At 51.0% G+C, this 21,062-nt stretch overlaps 1 protein-coding gene across 1 annotated transcript in view; it reads right to left on the bottom strand.

Moving 5' to 3' along the window:
* Positions 1-21,062, bottom strand: part of TMEM178B (transmembrane protein 178B) — a 316,572-nt gene that overhangs the window by 208,231 nt on the left and 87,279 nt on the right. The window contains exon 2 of the mRNA XM_066362896.1: positions 6,730-6,843. Coding sequence (XP_066218993.1) covers positions 6,730-6,843 — 114 coding nt within the window. The remainder of the gene's footprint in view (positions 1-6,729; positions 6,844-21,062) is intronic.

The following is a 21,062-nucleotide window of genomic DNA, read 5'->3' as shown; positions in this document are numbered from 1 at the left end:
GTTGGGTCCCCTAAGAGATTAAAATGCTATCAGGGAAAGTGATCCAAGAAGACATTAACACCTTAGCTCAAGCAAGCTCATCAAATTAGTCAAGATGATGTCTTGCAGACCTCTGAGGGGATGGGACAGAGCACAGGTAGGTTTTGACGGAGGTGAGGAGTCTCCGGCAGCAGTTCCTGCTGCAAAAGCAGGTCTAGGTGCAACACCACATCGAGGAGTTTGTGTTCTCCGCCTGGCTTGCCACACAAACACCCCCAGAGCCTGGGAGAGTGGGCACAGGGCGGCCTGTGGGCTGCAGGCTGTGCATCTCCTAAAGGTTTATGACATCCCCTGCAAGGGCTGGGTCAGGACAGGAAGATGCGGACCACTTTGCAAAGCGCTGAGACTTTAGACTACCAAGTGACATGCGGTGATGCCCTGTTGGTTGAGTTTCGGTGCTACCGAGCTTTCTCAGTTCCAGGGACGGTTTCATGCTTGCAATGACCCCTGCGGACGCCAGTCTTGCACGAGAGAGGCAGCTCATACCAGATTGCACACAGTAAGAGCCTCGCAAGGGCTGGGTTCCATGCTGCCAGCCGCAGGGGAAGTAAAATGGCTGACACTGCAGGAGACTTAAGCTTCTAACGTCTGGGATGTTTACCTCATTAAGCTGTTTTACATAACATCAGCCAAAAACAGAAAGAAAAAAAAATAGCTGGAGGGAGCCTGCTGGAGTTCAGACCGGATTCTGAGTCCTTGGTCTCATATCCCTCCGAGACCAAAATGGGACTGTAGGCAGCCCCTTCCTCCTGGCTTGGTTGCCTGGTCTGCGAAGGAGCCAAAACAGCAGGGAGGGGGCTCGTCCTAGGAGCCCCCACAGCACCCTCCGAGGGGCATGGTGGCTGATATGAACAAAGAGGTGGTAGCTGTTATAATCATCATGTCTGCTCTTTTTATCCCAAGCCTGATGGTCCCACATTCATCCTGTCATAACCAGGGATAGCTGAGGACCCAGGATCCAGGCAACAACTCGGTCTGGGAGGCAAGTCTAGTGGGTAGATGAGCAGGCTGGCCCAGGAGCTGCCAGGCCAGTCCATCAAGAAAGCAAAAGGCAGGTGCTATTGGACAAAGAGCTAACTTAGGTCCAAGGCCAGAAGGCCGAGGCCAGTGGGGAGAGGCAAGGAGCAGCCTGGAGCCCCAGAGGCAGGTGGTACCGGGGGTGTGGCTGGAGGGAGTCAGACACACCAGGAGACTAGTCATAGACACACCACATCAGGGGCAGGACTGCTAATTCTGAAAGAGGGGAGGGTGTGAAAGAGGCCCTGGGAGCGGCCAGGTGAGGAGGGACCAGGTCGGGCGGGACCAAGCAAAGTAAGAGTTCAATGCCAACAGCCACACCAGAGCAGCAGGACAGGCTGAGTTCTTACCACACAGCCTGGGCAGGAGCTGGTCTCCAAGACTGAACTAATCTACAGGTCCCCACTGTGTGGGGACAGAGCCAAGTGTGTCATTCACGGGTCTGCACTAGACAAGAAGACAGTCTGGATTTTATTTCTTCTCCCTCTTGGCCTCATGTTCACGAAATGTCCTTGCTCCTCCCCAAGACCCCTCCCCTGTCTTCTCCATCCCTGCTTAACTACCTGTCTCCTTTCCCCTGATCCCACTGTCCAGGGCCCCTTGTGAGTGAGTGTCTGTGTCGAAGGGGGTGGGGTGAGTGCCCTCAGGAGCACGGCATGGGAGCAGGGAGGCGGGGGAGGCGGTCATCTCTCTTTCTCCCTCCCTCCCTGGCCAGCTGGAAATGTGCCATGTGACCACCCAATCTAATTAGCTGAAATATCAAGTCCTGACAGAAGGAGGCTTTAAAACAAACAAACAAACAAAAATCCTCCAGCATTCCTGGCTCTCAGACTCTTGAAAGATAACAAAGATGTGATTGCAGGGAAGTGGAAATCAGGCTCCCCAATTCCCACGGCTGGGGGCAATTGACTGGGGTGGGGAGGAACTACATTTTTTTTTTTTTAATTCAGTGACAGGCAGGGAGACAGAGACAGATTTCTACATGCTCCCTGACCGGGATCCACCCGGTAAGCCCCTTACCAGGCAATGCTCCTCGGCAACTGAGCTGTTTTAGCACACCTGAGGCAGAGGCCATGGAGCTGTCCTCAGTGCCCAGGGCCAACTTTGCTCAAATCATTCTAGCCATGGCTGCAGGAGAGGAAGTGGGGAGAGTGAAAGATGGAGAAGCAGATTGTCATTTCTCCTGTGTGCCCTGACTGGGGATCGAACCCAGGACTTACACATTCCGGGCCAACGCTGTACCACTGAACCAACCGGCCAGGGCTGGGAAACTCCATCTTAAAAATGCTGAGCAGCATGAGAAAACCTGAGCTCACAGGCACTGCATCTCAGGGCTCCGACCCAGAGGGAACCTCCGTGGCAGCTGCCCAGAGTCCCTGCCAAGCAGATTGGGAGATTTGGCAGTGAGAAAGGGCTGCCTGTCTCACATCTTCCAGGGGGTGCCCCCTGCCAGCCCCCCCAGAGTCTACTGAGGCAGCCCCAGGCCCAGCTGCCCAGACCATGCCTTCTCCGACTCCTGGATGCTTGGTCCCCATCATGAGTACCCATCATGTGTGGGGGGGCTCCCCTCCCAGTCATCTCTCCTTGCTCTGCTACTGGGCAGTGTCCCAGCCCCTGGCTGTGCTAAAAGGACATGTCAAAGGGACCAGTGGCAGTGAGAGCAAAGGCCGAGCCACTCGGATGACCTCAGGGGCTCTTGGCGGTGGCGCAGGACACAGAATTCTGCAAACAAGCACTGCACGCTCACACCGAAGAGCCTGCGGAAGGAGACAGCACCATTTAAGATGCCGCGGCCATGCCAGCCTACTACCCTGACCCCTGCTCATCTGATTCTGTCGTATTCAGAACATTAAGCCAGAAAACTCATCAGAGAGTGCCACTGGCCAAGCTCATCCCCTGCCGTCACCACCCTGTCCTCGGCCCGGTGGCACTTGTCTGTCCTGCTCTAGCTCTGGAAGTGGCCAGAGGATCTGGGTCAGGAGCGCAGTGCACGCAGAGCCCACAGAGGCTGGGCGAGCGCTGCCCAGTCACTGGGGCCTGAGGGGAGGCAGCAGGCAGGCAGGGTGGCGGGTGGGCTGCCCCAGGCAGGCAGCCAGGCCTGGGTGAACTGAAGGCTCCAGTCCCAACTCCAGGACGTCTGCCTTTTGCCAGGGAGCTCCGGCCAGGGTGGGAACAACAAACAGGGACACACAGTATGTCACCTGCAAATGAGGTATTCAGACCTCATACATGGAGACCAACACACACACACACACACACACACACACACACACACACACACAGGGGTTTGATTTTTCTGGCCTTCCCAAGGTGGCTATTATCTCTTTACACTTGGATTTGAAAGCCTTCCACTTGCTGGTCACCTGACCAGAGGGTGAATGAGCTCAGACCAGGTAGTTAAGCTTCTCATGCGTGGCGCTGGCTGCTCCAAACCTCAGCATAAGTTTTGAACTAAACTGCTTTTCCCATCGGAAATGTTTTCCCACGTCCACATTTGATGACCACATGCAAATTCCTGGTGAAAAATGTATAACCTAAGTCAGGGGTCCCCAAACTTTTTACACAGGGGGCCAGTTCACTGTCCCTCAGACCGTTGGAGGGCCGGACTATACAAAAAACTATGAACAAATCCCTATGCACACTGCACATGTCTTATTTTAAAGTAAAAAAACAAAACGGGAACAAATACAATATTTAAAATAAAGAACAAGTTATAATTTAAATCAACAAACTGACCAGTATTTCAGTGGAAACTATGCTCCTCTCACTGACCACCAATGAAAGAGGTGCCCCTTCCAGAAGTGTGGCAGGACCGGATAAATGGCCTCAGGGAGCTGCATGCAGCCTGCGGGCCGTAGTTTGGGGACCGACCCCTGACCTAAGTTAACCAAAGTCCAAAATATTTACCAGAAGTTTGTTTCAGGAAAAAGAAAAAGAAAAAGAAATCCAACGTCTTTCCTTTGGCAGAAATGATCTACTGAGAAAAATTATAGAATGTATGCTGTTCTGGTCAAATTATAATAAAACAATAACCAATCTCATATCAAGGCAATGTATTTGATCCCATTGACAGCATTAAAAAAATAAAAGACTCTCCAGTAAAAAAGTGAGTCTGATTTTTTTTTTTTTTTAATTTCCAAAGCTTGATGTTAGGAGTGTACTAATCTTGGTAGTTTCTACTTTATTTCCAAAGGGGTTTCCGGCCCACTTCCCACCTAATGCCGTCAACATCTGACCTTTGAAAATTAAAATGGACGTTTCCTATGCTTCCCCATTATGCCAGCATTGCCAATAACATGCAGCACCAACCTCAGATGAGACAGGTGCTCACCTGCCCTGTGGCTAAAAATAGCTGTCATGAATGTCAGGGCCGGCAAATGTTCTGTGGCCGCTTCTGAGCCCATTAGGCCCCTCAGTGAAGGAGGCAGGTGAGCCTCACAGCGAACAGCAGCCCCCCACCCCCCCGCACCCGCACGGGGTACCTCAAACCTTTGCAAATGTCAGTGGCTGAGGCAGCTTTGACCGGTTAAAAATAGATGTGTGAGCACCCCAATTCACAGCGTAAACTGCACACGGGTTTTCTGCACAATCCAACAGCACCGCAGTGCAGGGATGAGGACCCCAGGGAGACCGGGCCCGAGAACATCCCACACACCTTAGCATTTAGTCTCCTCAGTGGAACGCATTTTCAGTGACGCCGCCATGAGTGACCTCATTGAATTCCAGATGTCCACGGTGTAACCAGCCCACACAGCTCTACCAGGTCTCCCTCGAAGGGAGCCTGTGCAACCGACTCTAAAAGAAGTCACCTTACAGAAAAAACGTTCACAAACGATCTTCATGGCTTGAAGCAATTTTACTCTATCGTAATTGTCGCGTTGCCTTGTAATTGTTTGCTGAGTGAATGTGGCTCTCTTCCCCTCACCCCCTTCCACCTCCAGATGTGAGCTCCCAGAAGACCTCCCCGGGGTCTCGGTAGCTGCTGTGTGCTAGATACATAAAGAAACTCAGCACCTTTGGTTGAATTGAGTGAATTTGAGTCGAAGCTCCTATGTCAATAACTTCCTTCTTTGATTCCATTAGGACCCCCGTAACTTAAATGCTATGTAAGTGGCTACACAGCAAGGCTCATTGTGTGCCCTGAACATCCCTTCAGGCGTCTGTGACTGACTGCACTAGACCCGTGCAATGTGAGATGGAAGCAGGCCCGGCCAGGTAGTTATGAAGTCAGATCTTGGCACATCTACCTCCAAAAAGAAAATGAAGAGCCCCATCATTAGACACTGGAGGGCAACTCTCACATTAGAACTAAATAAGCACATGGTGTGCTTCGCTGATTGGCTAACACACAGGGATGGTCTCTGAACAGGGCCCTCTGTCCCCAGGTGCTGGTTACTGCCTCTGATAAATGACAAAGCTTGTAGGGGCAACTGTTTGGGTAATGCCTTTCCATCCACAGATGCCTGCCTTATGATTTTGGGCCAGTGGCATGGACTAACGACCCTCCGGACACCTGGCCACAATCTTCTTCCGGAGGCCCATGAATAATCAGTCTGTTCTGTTCCAGTCTACTTGTCTCTCTCCCCCCCCCCCAACCCAAACTAGGGATGTCTGATTAAAGCCCAACCATCCAACCAAAAAATGAAATACCCCCTGCTAGACGCCAGGCATGCCAAAGATAACCAGGCAACAATAAGGTGAAAAAAAAAATATTCATGGCCTTCTTCAAAGTTTACCATCCTTGTTAAGAAACAATAAAAGGCCCTCCTTCACGTATCAATGTAAACTGAATCTTAACCTTGAGACGTATGAAAAAAAAACTGGAATAGCAGAGAAATGACCAATGTAACAAAGGAAGCAAGGCGCTCACTAGGCGTCAGGATGTGCTCGCCTGAAGAACCGTGCCAGCCACGAGGGTGAGCCTTCCTGAGGCGCACAGCAGGCACCCGCCCCGTGGAGCAGAGGGTAAAAATAGCTAGCTAACTCTGCGTGCTCATTAAGTTCCCCTTCCATCATAATTTATGTCTCTGAGGATTGCTGATCAAGAAATCTCCCCAACAACATAAGCAGATATTGTGATCTTGGCTGGGCGACTGCATGAGAACCAGGGTCCCAATGCCCATCATGCCAGGGGAAACAGAAACTTGTAAGTCGAAGACCAGTTCCTACCCCTTGGTGACCTCACCCAAATGCCAATTCCTAATGCGGTGTAGCCCGCAACCAACAGCGACGTCACCCTGTACTGAGGATGGCACCGGGGATGAACAGGTTGCCACAATAATGCTCCACACAACCTGGAGACATGCTAGAATTAAATCCCAGGGGTCGGCTTGGTCAGGGAGGTGAAGGCTTAGATGCCTGCCAGGGTACTGAAGGAAGATCACTGTTCCTTGCCTCATGGCTAGTTGTTTTTTTGGTTTTGTTTTTGGTCTAGTTTTAGAAGCCAACTCCTCCAATCTATAACCTATAATGCAATCAAAACCAAATGAGGCAATGCTGACCCACAGATGTTGACACTTGAAGGAATTGCCACCACGTTCTGAGACGCCCACAGGTCTCAGAAGGAGGTGCATCCAACTGTCCAGACCAAGCTATCGATGGGCCTTCAACACCCTACACCCCCGCCAGCCGTCCAAAGGTCACGGTCAAAGAGAGGAACTCAGGTGTACTTACGCAGGGCATGCCACTCATCCTGACGGATGGTCTTGGTGATGTTGAAAGTGAGGTTCCTGGGGATGGTGGCTGAGGAGTAGTGGTATTTGATATACGTGCATCGCTCGATTTCTCCTGGCAAAGACAGACAGAAAACCAAACATTAATGACGCAGCAATCATTTGGGGGCTAGTTTCCAGGATCCAATTTTCTGTCCTGGGGAAAAGGTCTGGTTTCATACTGAGCCTGGAGACACCTACAGTTGATACACAGCAGTGACTTTGACTCCAAAAGAGCAGGAGAGTAGATCTAGAGTCAAACACCATCGATGGAGATAGAAAAGCACACACCGGCATCACTCAGAGGTGGGGAGAGCCACAGTTGAGGCTGATAGCATGCTGAGAAGGTGGGACCCACATTTGTTTCATCTGAAGAAAATCAACTTACAAGTCAAGGCATCAAAGGACATTAACAGTTTGCACCACCACCCCACCCCATTCCGGACCAACAGAGAGCAGGCTTCAACCTTAATAAGGTCATCTGCGCTCATGACATGCACTGCCTTGTGGAATGCCAAGCCATTGGGGGCTTCTTCCCTTTTCTCTGTCCCATCCCCCAACCTCACCTTTGAACACAAAGCACCCAGATCAACCTGTATCTCCTCAAATCAGTCTCCTCTCCGATTTCTTGGACAAAATTACAGCCTCTGAACATGCTCAACATCTGGTCCGCTAGGACCTTTACTGGTAAGTTCTTATGGATCGAGGCATGCTTTGTTAGTCAAAGTATCTAAATATTCCTGGATCTTCCAGCAGAGGTTCTCAGTGTGGCTCTGGGACCGGGACGCCAGCAGCCTCCGGGGGTGTGCTAGAAATGTAATTTTCCAGGCCTGACTGCAGACCTACTGAATCAGAAACAAGGGGTCAGGACTGCAATCTTCATTTTAATAAGCCCTCCAGGTGAGTCTGCTGCACACTTCACATTGGAGGGGCTAATAGAATTGCCAATGTATTAATTCATAAATCCACCGTGTTTGCAAATGCCAACAGGAAGGCGCGATTAGGAGTTCTTCCCTTGACACGGGCAGCCCCTGCAGGCATCCCTATTGACGCTTGCTCATCTGAGAGATATTAAAACTCCATGTCAGGGCATAGGGAAGAATCAGGAAAGGAGTGGCTTTTAAAGGTTAGGGGTTTTAAAATTTGGTTTTGCACCTGAATGGATTTGGAGGGTAATCCATTTTGCACCCCACTGATTTTCAATTTCTAAGTGGTGGCAGCTGATTGAATTGTTTGACCCCCGGTTCACTGTCAGCGGGGAACCTGGCCACCGGCAGGCTGAGTGCAAATAATTTAGACAGTGGCTCTCATGAAACCAATGCCTTATTGTCAATCATAACTGGACAACTGCCCAACCGCCAGGTATTGGCAGACGCTCCTCCCACGGGAGAGACGCTGTCCAAAGCAGCAAAGTTTGGGGAAAGTGTTATATACACTCTTTCCTTGAAACCCACACGCTCCAACGTTTATTACTCGCAGGACCTCCCATCCTACGCCCCAAGGTCAGCCCACAGCCGCCCCCTCTTTAGAGTGTCCCTCCTCCATGACACTCAGCTGGCCACCAAATTCAGTCAGTTCCACCTCAGAAATGTCCCTGGACCCAGCCTCTCCTCTCTGTCCCCACGCCTCTCTGCCGCAGTCACACAAATACAAGGACCCATCTCAACGATCAGCCATGTTCACTGAGGACTTACTAGGTCCTTGCCATGCACTCTGTTGACAGCGGTTTCCATCCACCTTTACTCACATCACGGTGCTCACAGAGAAGAAGTATGTGAGGCACCCAGATAAACAGACGCCCCTGTCGGGCCCTGCCCAGCCTCCCTATAGGATAGAGAAACCTACATCCACCCACTTGTACCCCATTCACATCCTGTACTTATCCCCCAAGCAGAGACTCTGTTATAAACACAGTCTTACCTAATGCTTCACACCACCCAATTCAGGAGGCGTCATTATGATCCCCACCCCTGTTTCAGAAATAAGGTTATGAAACTCACTCAAGGAAGTAGCAGCTCCAAGGTTGGAACCCAGAACTGTCTGTCCAGAGTCTCCCTGCACCCGGCCACCCTCTCCACTGTGGCCTGGGGTGTATTCCAGATAGGAGCACACGGTCTTCTTTATACCCAGGGTACCCCACGCCCCTCGGAGTCCCAGCCCCCACGCCAGCTCCCCTTCAGCCCAGTCATCACACACCCTGGGCTCCAGCCACGTGGCCCTTCCCCCGTTGCCCTGGCTACGCCCTACCTGTTCAGGACTCTGCATCTACTCTCCTCCCTGCCTTTCTTCATGTGACACATGTCCTCTTGTCCTGAGAGGAAGCCCAAATGGCAGCTGCAAGGCAAAGCCTCGCTTCTATCCACAGCATCCCGCAGTAGGCATCACCCGGCCCCCCTCCCCATCCTCTGGTCCTGCTGCAGCAGGCACACCAATGGGCTGTGATTTATCTGTTTACACACCTCACTCCCCCACTAGATTATGAGTTTCTCAAGGGCCGGGACTTGTCTTATCCATTCATCTTTATCTCCCGAGTTCCTGGCACAGGATAAGCATGATAACATGTGCTCTGAAGGAAGAAATGACTAATACGAAGGCACCCTTCCCAAAGACCACAGCGGGCAAGGGATCCAACTACTTCCATTGGATGCAAGTTTGAATGTAGTGAGTAAAAGGGGGTGACTGCTGCAGAACTCGGTGAGGCCACAGCAAACACCTCCTCCCTGTGTGGGCAAGGGAAGGAGAGACTTGTCAATCACAGTCGGGCAGAAGAAGTGGCAAATGCACAGGGAAGCCTCTCACTGCACCTTGTAGATGTGACCCAAGGGGCCGACAGGGCAAGATTTTACACAAAGAATAAGAAAAGAAATAGAAAATATATAATGGGCAGAGGATCATAACAAGAATGCCATCAGCAACCGCCTTGGCCATGCACTACCTGGCCACATAGCATTGAGCAGGGGTGCCCTGCACAAGGATACCTCCTGGGGACAGGAGGTTTCAGCCCCAGCTGCTGCCCCACTGGCCACACTGTGCACCTGCTGAGGTTCGGGGCGCGCCCCTACCAGAGGGGCTGCCTTCGCCTAATTTGCACAGACATGTCACACAAACTAGCAGCCACCCTACACGCAATGACTTCAAGATCGCACAAAAACACTCCCGGACTTAGCTTCGGAGACCCAAACAAAATCCCACCGGTCACAGCCAGGTAGACGCTCACTGCTAACACCTGAGAAAAGTGCCCAATTTGTCAAGGAAGCTCAGGTTCTCTCAGCATTAAAACTAACCAGACCAATGGCCACAGGCTCCAGCCAGGCAGGCTGCAGTTGCCTCTCCCTTAGGCTCAATCACCCCAGGGCACCCCACCAGAGCGAGGAGCGCAGACCGGCACCTCAGGTGGCTGGCCAGGGAGCCTGCCGGAGCCTCTGCCCCAGCCGGAGCCCCGTTGGAGGCCTCGCTGTTTGCTTTGCCTCAGGGATGCAAGCATCCTGCTTTGACAGCAATTAAATTGAAAAGACTCAAATATTGCCTAGGAAGAAAGGCAAAATGTTTACCCATGTGTCTGTGGGTCCTGTCAGTGTGCCGGGCTTCCATAAACACAAGCACCATCTGGGCACTGAATTCATATGCCCAGAATGTGGGCTCCCCAGTACAAACAGGTTTCCCCGCTACCAACGAACGGTGTGGAAGCCCGCAGGCCACCTGGGAAGGAGAGCACACCAGCCTTCCAGACTCCTGCATTCCAGCCCAGAGATTGCTCTTCCCCTCAGGAAGCCTCATCCAGTGAGGGGAGAGGGGCTTGGGGGGTAAGGAACCACTTCATACCTTCAGCCAGGCTCAGCTGTCTGAGCTGGTGACCCTCCTGCGTGTCAGATTTCCAGACAGACAGAATACCCAAATGGGTAACTGCGGGGAACTTCAAAAAGGGACAGTGCAGGGACCTGGTGCTGGCATAACCCGCCCAAAGAGGAGAGCTGTCACCTGAACAGGGAGAGGACGGCCATGTGGAAAGGTGATCCAGCCTTTAGCAGAGGGTCACAGCCATCCTGGGGCAAGGGTTCGGGGTGTAAACACCCAACCTCTCACTCCCCTCACCTTCATCTCCCACCGGTGCCCCCCAATAGCTAAACCCGACTAGAAGCCAGAGGGCAGCCCAGCCTCCAGGAGCAGAGAGGCGGGCGAGGCTCGGGCTGGGTCCTGGGGACAGACAGAGCCATCCAGCTCACTCCCCCGAGGCCAGATGAACAAGGGCACAGATGGACCCTGGGACATGACAACACAGAGGCCAAGAGGGGGGTGGTGGGGATGGCACACAAACACTGAAGTGTGGCTCTGACCACACCTTACAACGATACCAGGACACGGTCTTCCTCTCACGCGTGTCTACTGTTAGCGAGATGGGGGTCCCACGCACTGGTCGGAGGAGTCTAGTCTATGCCCTGGAGTTACAGAGTAATAGCGGGGACCTCCTCACGTAGTGATTTTAGCAGCAGCGCTGAGACCCACCCCCACTCCATGGAGAACTATCTTCCCTAAGCAGGGCCACGGTACTTTAAATTCTCCCATTAGAGAGTCATTCCTGTGGGTCAGATATTGTTCTTTCAGGCATTTTTTTTAAAATACTTTATTTATTGATTTTACAGAGACAGGAGAGAGAGGGGAGCGTGGAATGGGAAGTATCAACTCATAGTTGCTTCATGTTAAATTGATCATTGCTTGCTTGTTGTACGTGCCTTGACCATGGAAGCCCAGGGTTTTGAACCAGCAACCTTGGCATTCCAGGCTGAAGGTTTATCCGCTGCACCAGCACAGGCCAGGCCAGGCACCCATTTTTAAAGCTCTTTTTAAATAAGTCTGAAGAGGTAGCATGAGTCGCTGACGCCTAGGTATGAATGCGATTCCACGACCCCCTTCCTCCAGACCAGAGGGACCTCGAGCCGCAGAGGCCCCTAGAGAAAGGAGAGGCTGAGGGGGCAGGAAGGAGCCACGGTAGCTCGTGAGGGAGCCTGAGGGTGCACTCCAAAGGCAAACCCACAACTTAAGCAACTGAGGAAGTCAAAAATGGAACACACACCCCCAACCCCTCACTTTAAAAGTGGAGTAGCCCTGGACGGAAAGCTCGGTTGGTTAGAGCATTGTCCCGAAGCACAGAGGTTGCCAGTTCAATCCCTAGTCAGGGCACATACAGGAACAGACCAATGTTACTCTCTCTCTCTCTCTCTCTTTCTCTCTCTCCCTTCCTCTCTCTAAAATCAATAAAATAAATATTTTAAAATAAATTTTTAAAAAAGTAAAGTGACTGGTGCAGTCACTATGGAAAACAGTTACAGAGTTTCCTCAAAAAACATATAGTATAACTAGAAATACCATAGGGCCAGTAATTCCACATCTGGGTATTTAGCCGAAGGAAGTGAAATCACTATCTCAAAGAGATATCTGCATCTCCATGTTCATTGCAGCATTATCCACAGTTACCAAGACATGAAAACAATCCAAGTGTCCATTGACAAATAAATGGATCAAGAAAATGTGAGAGCCTGACCAGGCAGTGGCACAGTGGATATAGCATCAGACTGGGACGCAGAAGACCCAGGTTCGAAACCCTGAGGTCACTGGCTTGAGCACAGGCTCATCTGGCTTGAGCACGGGGTCACTGGCTTGAGCGTGGGATCATAGACATGACCCTGTGGTTGCTGGCTTGAGCCCAGAGGTCACTGGCTTGAAGCCCAAGGTCGCTGGCTTGAGCAAGGGGTCACTCACTCTACTACAGCCCCCCAACCCCCATCAAGGCACATATGAAAAAGCAATCAGTGAAAAACTAAGATGCCACAACAAAGAATTGATGCTTCTCATCTCTCTTCTTCCTGTCTATCTGTCCCTATCTATCCCTCTCTCTGTCTCTGTCAAAAAAAAAAGACTGTGTGAGAGAGAGAGAGGGAGGAGGGAAGAGAGAAGTGGGAGGAGGGAGGAGGGAGAGAAAGTCATTCACACAATAAAACAGTATTTAAATGTAAAGAAATGAAACCCTTGCCACTTGGGACTCTCAGGGCATTGTGCTAAGTGAACTAAGTCAGACAGAAAAAGACAAGTACCATATAATCTCACTTACACATGGAATCTTAAAAAACCAAATTCACAGATACAAAGAACAGATTGGTGGTCTCCCAGAGGTAGGGGCGGTGGGGGTAGAGAAAATGGACAAAGGTGATCAAAAGATACAAACTCCAAGTTATAAGATAAATACTTTCTGGAGATGTAATATGCAGCATGGTGACTATAGTAAACAATACTGCACTGTATATTTGGAAGCCACTAAGAGAGTAAATCTTAAAAGTTCTCATTACAGGAAGAAAAGTGTAACTATGGGAGGTGTCGAGTGTTAACTAGATTTACTGTGCTGATCATTTTGCAATATGTACATATATCAAATCAGCATATTGCACCCCTTAAAAACTAATACAATGTTATGTCAATTATATCTCAAAAATGGGGAGAAAGTAGAGTGATATAGGCTGGTTATGTGATGGTCAAACTTATTCCGGAAAAGTGGGGTTAGACAATATTTAAACGGTTTACTTATTGTAGGGCTTTAAGAGTTCCGATGTATATTGTGACTCCCCAGAAAGGACAGATATGGCACACATCCTTTTTTATTCAAAGAGCAGTTCCTACTGCTAGACCGTGAGTTCATCAAAATCGGAAACCAAGTCTCTTGTTTACATTTCCCCCGCCCAGGGCCAGGCAAACCGTCCGCACACAGCGAGCCCTTGGTATATATTTGGATGAACGACAAATGAACATCAGGGTGTGTTGCTTGGTCAAATAATCTACAAGGTAAGCAGAGTGGTTGGCTCTGAGGATTTGCCAGTCTCTTCTTGGAAGCGACCAGCAGAGCACGCCCAGGGTGGCGTGTGCACAATGCCTTGAAATAAATGAAGGATCTCTGTGGACAGAACCGGAGCAGTGGCTCTCCTCGAGTTTGGCCACAGCGGCATGGGGTGGCCTGCCGGAGTACAGGGGAGTCACACTCATAAGGGCAGCCCTCACTGATGGGGTGGGAGCCACAGAGCGAGCACCCCATCCTCTGGAGGATAACTGTGGGGTGCACTCTGCACAGTTACTCAGAGGTTCACCTCAGAGACTCAACCTGAGGCTCACACTGCACATGTCATTGGTTTCTCCTCCCTCCCGCCCCTGCTTCCTGGAAACCCCCAAGTCCTTGTCTGAGGGTCTACTCTGGGGGGAGGGCAAACTGAGAAGGATCACCTACAGGAGAGTAGCGTACATGGTTTACGTGCTCGAAAACAGTGTGGGTGGTAATGAGGAGATGGAAATGGTCCAACTTTGTCCTGAGGTCACTTTGAAGGGTGACACAGGCACTTAGAGCTGGGGAGGCTCCTCTCTTTCTGTCTCAGCTTCCCCACATCCTCCGTGTTCTTTCCTTCTGCTGGTACCCAGGCACCCTAGAGACCAGGGGCGGACCACCAGGCCACGTCTGAGAGTCCATGTGTTTGTTATGTCTCCTTCACTTATTCAATGCCTTCCAGATGCCAGACACTCATTTTATCCCATCATCCTCACAACAAGGTAAACATTAGAGAAACGACCCTGTTTGACAAAGAAGGAGAGAATCTGGACAGATGAAGGCCCTCCCCGCCCCACCCAGCAGCGGGGAGGGAAGCCAGCGTCTCCCGGAGTGACCGCGGAGGTTTCTGACTCCATAGCTATAACCATCGGCTGCCTGGGTGAGGATTCCCCAGGAACAAAGACCACTGTGCCGCCACAGGGCCTTGTACGTGAAGGAGCTCGAGACGGCTACTGATGAAGGAAAAAAGAGAGGAAGGGACGTCACTCATGTCTTGTCTGCTGCTCCTCTTCCCACAGTGCCAACAGCACGAGCCCAGAACACTGGAGTCTGTCCCACTGACCGGCCCTGGCCTCAGCCGGCTGCAGCGCTGGCCTGCATGGTCTCACTTTGACGTCTGTCTCGCCCACTGGGCTGACAGTTCTTAGTCATCTTTCTAGCCAGAGGCCTACGCTCTGTGCTTAATAAGTGGAAAGATTAAGTAGAAAGCAGAAGAACATAGGAAAAAATGAAAACCAACATTCTTTTAAGAGATGAAACCAGTTAAAGCTTCAAGTCTTGGACTTTGTCTCCTCTCTAAAGAGCATTTTCTCAAAAGAAAAATGTTGAAATTACATCTCAGCAGACAGAGGAAATAGGGAGACTCTCGTAGTGAATCATGAAAGCTGTGTAGCAGATTTACCGGCATTGTTGACTTCTTTAGCCCACTACAATGGGGGGTAGGGGGATGGAGGAACACACAGGAGTTGAGGGGGTTAAAGGTTTGACATTAGAAGCAAAACTGTGACTCCAATGAAATGGGAAGGAAGGAAACCAGGGATGTCCCAAGCGGTTCAAGGAAGGAAAATGAGGCTTGGGGTTCTCATCCTCACCCCAAACCTATGTCCCCAGTGGGGCAGGAAGGGAACAGGAATCAGGAGGACACACCTTGGACAACTCCACCAACTAACCATGTTGATGGGAGCTCTTGCTATTTAAGATATAACTCTTCAGCCTGACCAGGTAGTGGCACAGTGGGCAAAGTGTTGGACTGGGTTGCTGAGAACCCAGATTCGAAATCCTGAGGTCGCCGGCTTCAGCACAGGTTCATCTGGCTTGAGCGCAGGGTCACTGGCTTGAACGTGGGATCATAGATATGACCCCATGGTTATGGCTTGATTATGGTTATGTCTTGACCATGGTTGCTGGCTTGTGGCCAAAGGTCACTGGCTTGAAGCCCAGTCCAAGGTCACTGGCTTAAGCAAGGGGTCACTCACTCTGCTGTAGCCCACCCCCATCAAGGCACATACGAGAAATCAATCAATGAACAACTAAGGTACCACAATGAAGAACTGATGCTTCTCATCTCTTTCCCTTCCTGTCTGTCTATCCCTATCTGTCTCTCTCTCGGTCTCTGTCAAAAAAAAAAAAAAAAAAAGATATAACTCTTCACATAAGCTTATTTCAAGTCACCCCCCACCCCCCATGCCTCCTCTTTAGCTCCTCACCCCCCAGGCCAAAGGGTCTGCAAGGCTGAGGACTGCCACAGGCCCCGCCAGAAATAATGTTTCCTTTCCTTCAGACCGAGAAAGAGCGTTACCTACATTTTTATTTTTAATACTTTCATAGGCTTTCCACTGTGTATGCTTTGTTTTTTTGGTGCTCGTGGTATTGGCATGACCTTTTTAGCATCGTTTTGCATGTACTGCGTAGATGGAATCCTAAATATTTAATTCCTTTCTGCTCTACATTGCATAAATGTTTGTTATGAGCAGTGTTCGGGGTAGGGGGCATGATTCACAGACTTTCATTGTTAAGAACGCTCTTCCTGAATGCCAGCCCCCCTCCACATACCCCACCAACACGTTTCTGACCCCTCACTCCATCCCCAAACACCTTTCTACTGGCTACTATTGTCACAGTGACTTGTATATTAATCATGTCTCTGTAGTAAAAGCTTTGAGACGGGAGAGTTTGTGTTTTCCATCTTTATATATATACCTGATGGCCAAAAGAGTACTTTGAGTATTATTACTCAATTTAACAATAGCTCATGCTCCATGAATGCTTTCTAAGCATTAGGTATCACGCAAGAAACTTTATTATGCAGTATTATCTCATTTAAACCTCAAAGGAAGGTCCTGTTAACATCCCCATTCCACAGATGAGGGCACTGAGGTTTAGAGAGGTGTCCGTCCTGCCCGAGATGCCCAGATACAACATATCACAGGCGGATGCAGACCCACCCAACATGCTTCCACTTGTGAAGAGAAATTGGAAGGGGAAATCAAACTTTTCAGAAAGACAGAGGCCCTCCAAGGTTTTCTATGGGGAACAAGTAAAGCGAAACTTTCCCATTTGCAGGGATGTCTGGCACCGAGACTTTGCTGCTCTTATCAGATGAAGACAGGGCACATGCTTCCATAGTTCCCCTAATGAGTGGGACAGGGGACAGCTCCTGCCGGCACTGGAGGAGAGCGTCAGAGTGTCGACTGCCCCTGCACCTGACCAGCCGAGTGCCTGCCACATCTCTGTCTCCACCTGAGAACAAGCCACTTCCCAACAGGGCCCCTTGGGCAAGTTACTCACCCTCTCCGGTAAGACTGATGAGGAATAAACGAGAAAACCTATGTAAACCCTGCTCCACGGTAAACATCCAACAAGTGCTCACGTGATTTATTGGTTAGTCTCTGGGACACATGCCCCATGCCCGTAAAACAGCCCATAAATATTTAAAGATGGCCTCACACCCTTCCCACACCACCATCCCCAGGTCTCTCCTCTCCTTCCAGGAATCTGAATGCTTCCAGGGTCTGTAGTCACAGTCATAAAATCTCAGCACAACAGTGCTCCTCCCCACAATGTCCAGTCTATGTGCCCTCCCAGTGCAGCACTGACCACAGTCGTTCCCTCCTCCGTCAGGCCAGTGGGGACCCCACGGGACCACAAGCTCCCCTGCTCTGGGAGCCACAGCTCTGTCGAAGCAGCCTGGCTCCCTGTGCACCATGGGCAGCCACGTCACAGGGCTGGTCACACAGAGGGGACAATGCCCACGTGTTTTCCTCCAGGGAGGCTGTTAAGCCACCACGTGCTGGGTCAGCTGTCTTTTCTTGTTTTGTGGTTGTTGCTTTTTTTTATTTTGGTTTGGTACCCCCTGCGGGATCTCCTGTCCATTCCAGCCCCTGAAGAAATGTTTGGATAGGGATCCTGCCATTCTGCAAACTCACAGTCAGTCGCACGCAGTCTGTCGCTGCGACGTCCCCATCCTCTTCCCTGTCCTGATGAACCCCCCACATGGGGCAGCACTGAAGAGGAACTCTTCCCCTCCCACACACACACACACACTTCCTTGGGACCAGAAAGCAAACCATTGGGAGAGCACCCTTCAGGTGGGACCATTCAGCCTGCCGTGACTTCACCTCCCTGACCCACCTCCCAGTCCCACTTCCCTGTCTCATCCATCTGAAAATGACAAGAGACCCTGCCTACACCATTCACCCCATCAACCTACCCAGAACCATCTCCGTAAAAAGAATGGGGTCAGCCTCACAAGGGGAGCTCGCTCCGCCTCTCCGCACTACAGTGTCCCTGCTGCGCACTCACCCACCATTCTTTAATAAGCCCCAGGGACTGCTCTCTAGGTCTCCCTATCACCGGCTGCTCACCTGCATCCGCGGAATCCCAAGAGTCTCCTTTATCGAAAATCTGAATACTGCCCACCTGCCTTCCACGCTCACAGCACTTTAGAGGTCACAGCTCCCTCTGACCATCTGTCTCCCCTCTCAAACAGGATGGTCCCACTGGGGAAACCACTTCCCACGCCTCTTCCTGTCCTTTGACATCATTCGGTGTCCAACACGCCAATTAAGACACCACAGTGCATCCTCACCACTGGGTGAGCCCCATGTACCTCTCATTACAACCGACGTGCATGGGCCCCATTGGCCCCACAGAGCACGGTCTCCATCCCGCTGACCCCTCACTCTGTTCACACAGCATGTTCTTTCCACCGCTTTATGGGGGCTCTTGTCTTTGACTCAGCATCCACCAATCACCTGTGCTAAATGTCACCACGCCTTGCGTGGGCGCTGCAAACCTCCTATCCTCACTTCCTCGTTCCTGGGTTCCGAATGTCTTTCCCCCTTCTGAGTCTCTCCGCCTGTTTTAAACAAGACATTTCCAAATGTCAAGACCTCATGACTTCCTCACAAAAGGAAATAAAGAATGAGGTGCTCCCACGCTCCCCCGGGCCGCCCCTCTTCCCGGCACGGTTTTGGCTGCCTTCTCCCCGACTCTGCTCGTGCACTTTCCAGGCTGAAACAGACTGCTGGGGGAAGAACGAGTTGGTGAGCTACGGCTTCAAATTGCCACTTGGGGGGCAGTAAATAATCTGTTCCCCGATTCCCGTCACGTCCCTAATGACCTTCTGGAAAGTTCGCCGTCCCAATGGCCCTGCCCTCGCGGCGGCCCCTCCCACCCCAGGGCACAGACACCCAACACAGGAGGCCGGGCTCCTCCAGGCACAGTTTCAGCGGGTGGCAGGCTCATCCATCTCCAGGCCCTGACAGACAAACGAGGCGAGAAGGAGACCAAATCTGGCTTTTCACTGAAAAACAATGAGCTCACGCTTTCTCTCCAGGGACCCAAGGAAGTGGAGACAGATCGTGAGATGGGGAGACAGCTGATGGAGACAGGCAGGAAGGAGGGAGAAGGCCAGTCTGCGTGTGTGTGTGTGTGTGTGTGTGTGTGTGTGTGTGTGTGTGTGTGTGTGACTGAGACAGAGAGAGAGACAGAGAGAGGGACAGACAGACAGGAAGGGAGAGAGATGAGAAGCATCAGTCCTTCATTGGGGCTCCTTAGTTGTTCTCTGATGGCTTTCTCATATATGCCCTGAGGGGGGTGGGGGGGGGCTCCAGCAGAGCAAGTGACCCCTTGCTCAAGCCAGCAACCTCGCAGTTTCAAACCTGAGTCTTCTGCGTCCCAGTCCTATGCTCTGTCCACTGTACTACCACCTGGTCAGGCTAGTGTTTTTTTTAACGTCGCTTTAAATAAGAATACCCAGCTCGCCTGACCAGGTGGTGGTACAGTGGATAAAGTGTCAGACTGGGATGCAGAAGACCCAGGTTGGAGACCCCAAGGTCACCAACTTGAGTGCAGGCTCATCTGGTTTCAGCAAGGCTCACCAGCTTGAGCCCAAGGTCACTGGCTCGAGCAAGGGGTCACTCAGTCTGCTATAGCCCCCCAGCCAAGGCACATATGAGAAAGTAATCAATGAACAACTAAGGTGCCACAAGGAAGAATTGATGCTTCTCATCTCTCTCCCTTCCTGCTGCCTGTCTGTCTCTGTCCCTTTCTCTGACTCTCTCTGTCTCTGTCACACATATACACACACAAAAAAGAATCCCCAGCTCCTGGGCCAGAGGGAGACATCAGTGTTCTTCCGATTAAAGAGTGCAGCAAGAGCGATTGTCCTGGGGGGGTAGGGAGTGGCAAGAAGATAAACAGAGTCGGACATCCTGCACTCCTGCCTCTTCTCAGGAAAGCACGATGCCCATTCATGAACTGCAGATAGATGCCAAGGCAAAGACGGCTCTACCTTTGTCCGCCACTGCCCCTTGGACCCGGGGCTTGAGGTTGCATCTTGGACAAACCCTAGGGATAGCTTTTCCAGTTGAGGGTCTTCTTCCAGCCCCAAGTGTGTGTCCCGTAAGGCTGAGGGCACTTGTTTCCTGCAGGCTGGACCAGGTAAGAATGAGAGAACACAGGCAGCTGCTCAGATGTTCCCAAAGAGCTGACTGAATGTTTGGTTCCAAGCAGAGGGAAAAAATAAAAAATCCAGATAACCGCATTTTCTAGTTTTCATTTGAAAAAAGGAGTTATATCATGCTGATCTGACTTCTTACTAGTCGATACAGAGATGGGGAGGAGGAGAGGAGGAGAGAAAAAGGAAAGAGAGTAAAAGAGAGAATGGATGGGGTGGGGGTGGGGAGGTGGGGGGCAGGGTTGTATACGAGAAACCAGACCCAAATAATTGGTTCATTAGTTTGCTCTTCAACCTATTAGGCGCCTTAGCTAAGAACAGAATGAAACCTAGAGACCTCAGGAAGGAAGCAGAGAGCCCGATGCGATGATGTTTTCCTCCATACCACTACTCACACGATGGACTGTTTTCTTGTTTAAGTTAATTAAAGTGTGTTAACTTACCCAGACCCCCTACTGGAAAGGAAATTCAAAACCAGACATGAGTGTATAAATGGTGAGTTACTCTCTCCCCTCCCTGCTGTGTCTGGACGCTGTGCCAGGGTCAGGAGCATGGGCCCTGGAACCAGCTCGCCTGGAGTCAGGTCCCGGCTTGGAGACTCTGAGTATGGGATCCTGGCCACGCTCACGTAGCCCTCTGTGTTCGCTGCCTTCACGTTAAAGGGATGTGATGCATACATCTGCCCCCCTTAGGGTTGCTGTGAAGATACAATGAATTAATATAGGGGAAGCACTTAGCATGGAACATTGTAAGTGCTCCATAGTTATGTCTGTGGACCCAGTCTACTGCCACAGAAGACCTGAGTTATTACATGTATCAGATGCCAGGCACGTCCTTCATGCCGTACAGCGAGCACACACCCAGCATGGGTTAGTCAAAGAGTTGGAGGCCCTAAGAGACCACTTCCCAGCATGCTGTCTTCTCCTGCCTGACATGCTTTCTCAGCCATGGCTCTAGCGTCTCCCCCACTCCC

This window comes from Saccopteryx leptura, chromosome 2 (genome assembly GCF_036850995.1).
Source record: "Saccopteryx leptura isolate mSacLep1 chromosome 2, mSacLep1_pri_phased_curated, whole genome shotgun sequence".
NCBI classification, from domain to species: Eukaryota; Metazoa; Chordata; class Mammalia; order Chiroptera; family Emballonuridae; genus Saccopteryx; species Saccopteryx leptura.
This window is presented reverse-complemented; position numbering and strand designations above follow the sequence as displayed.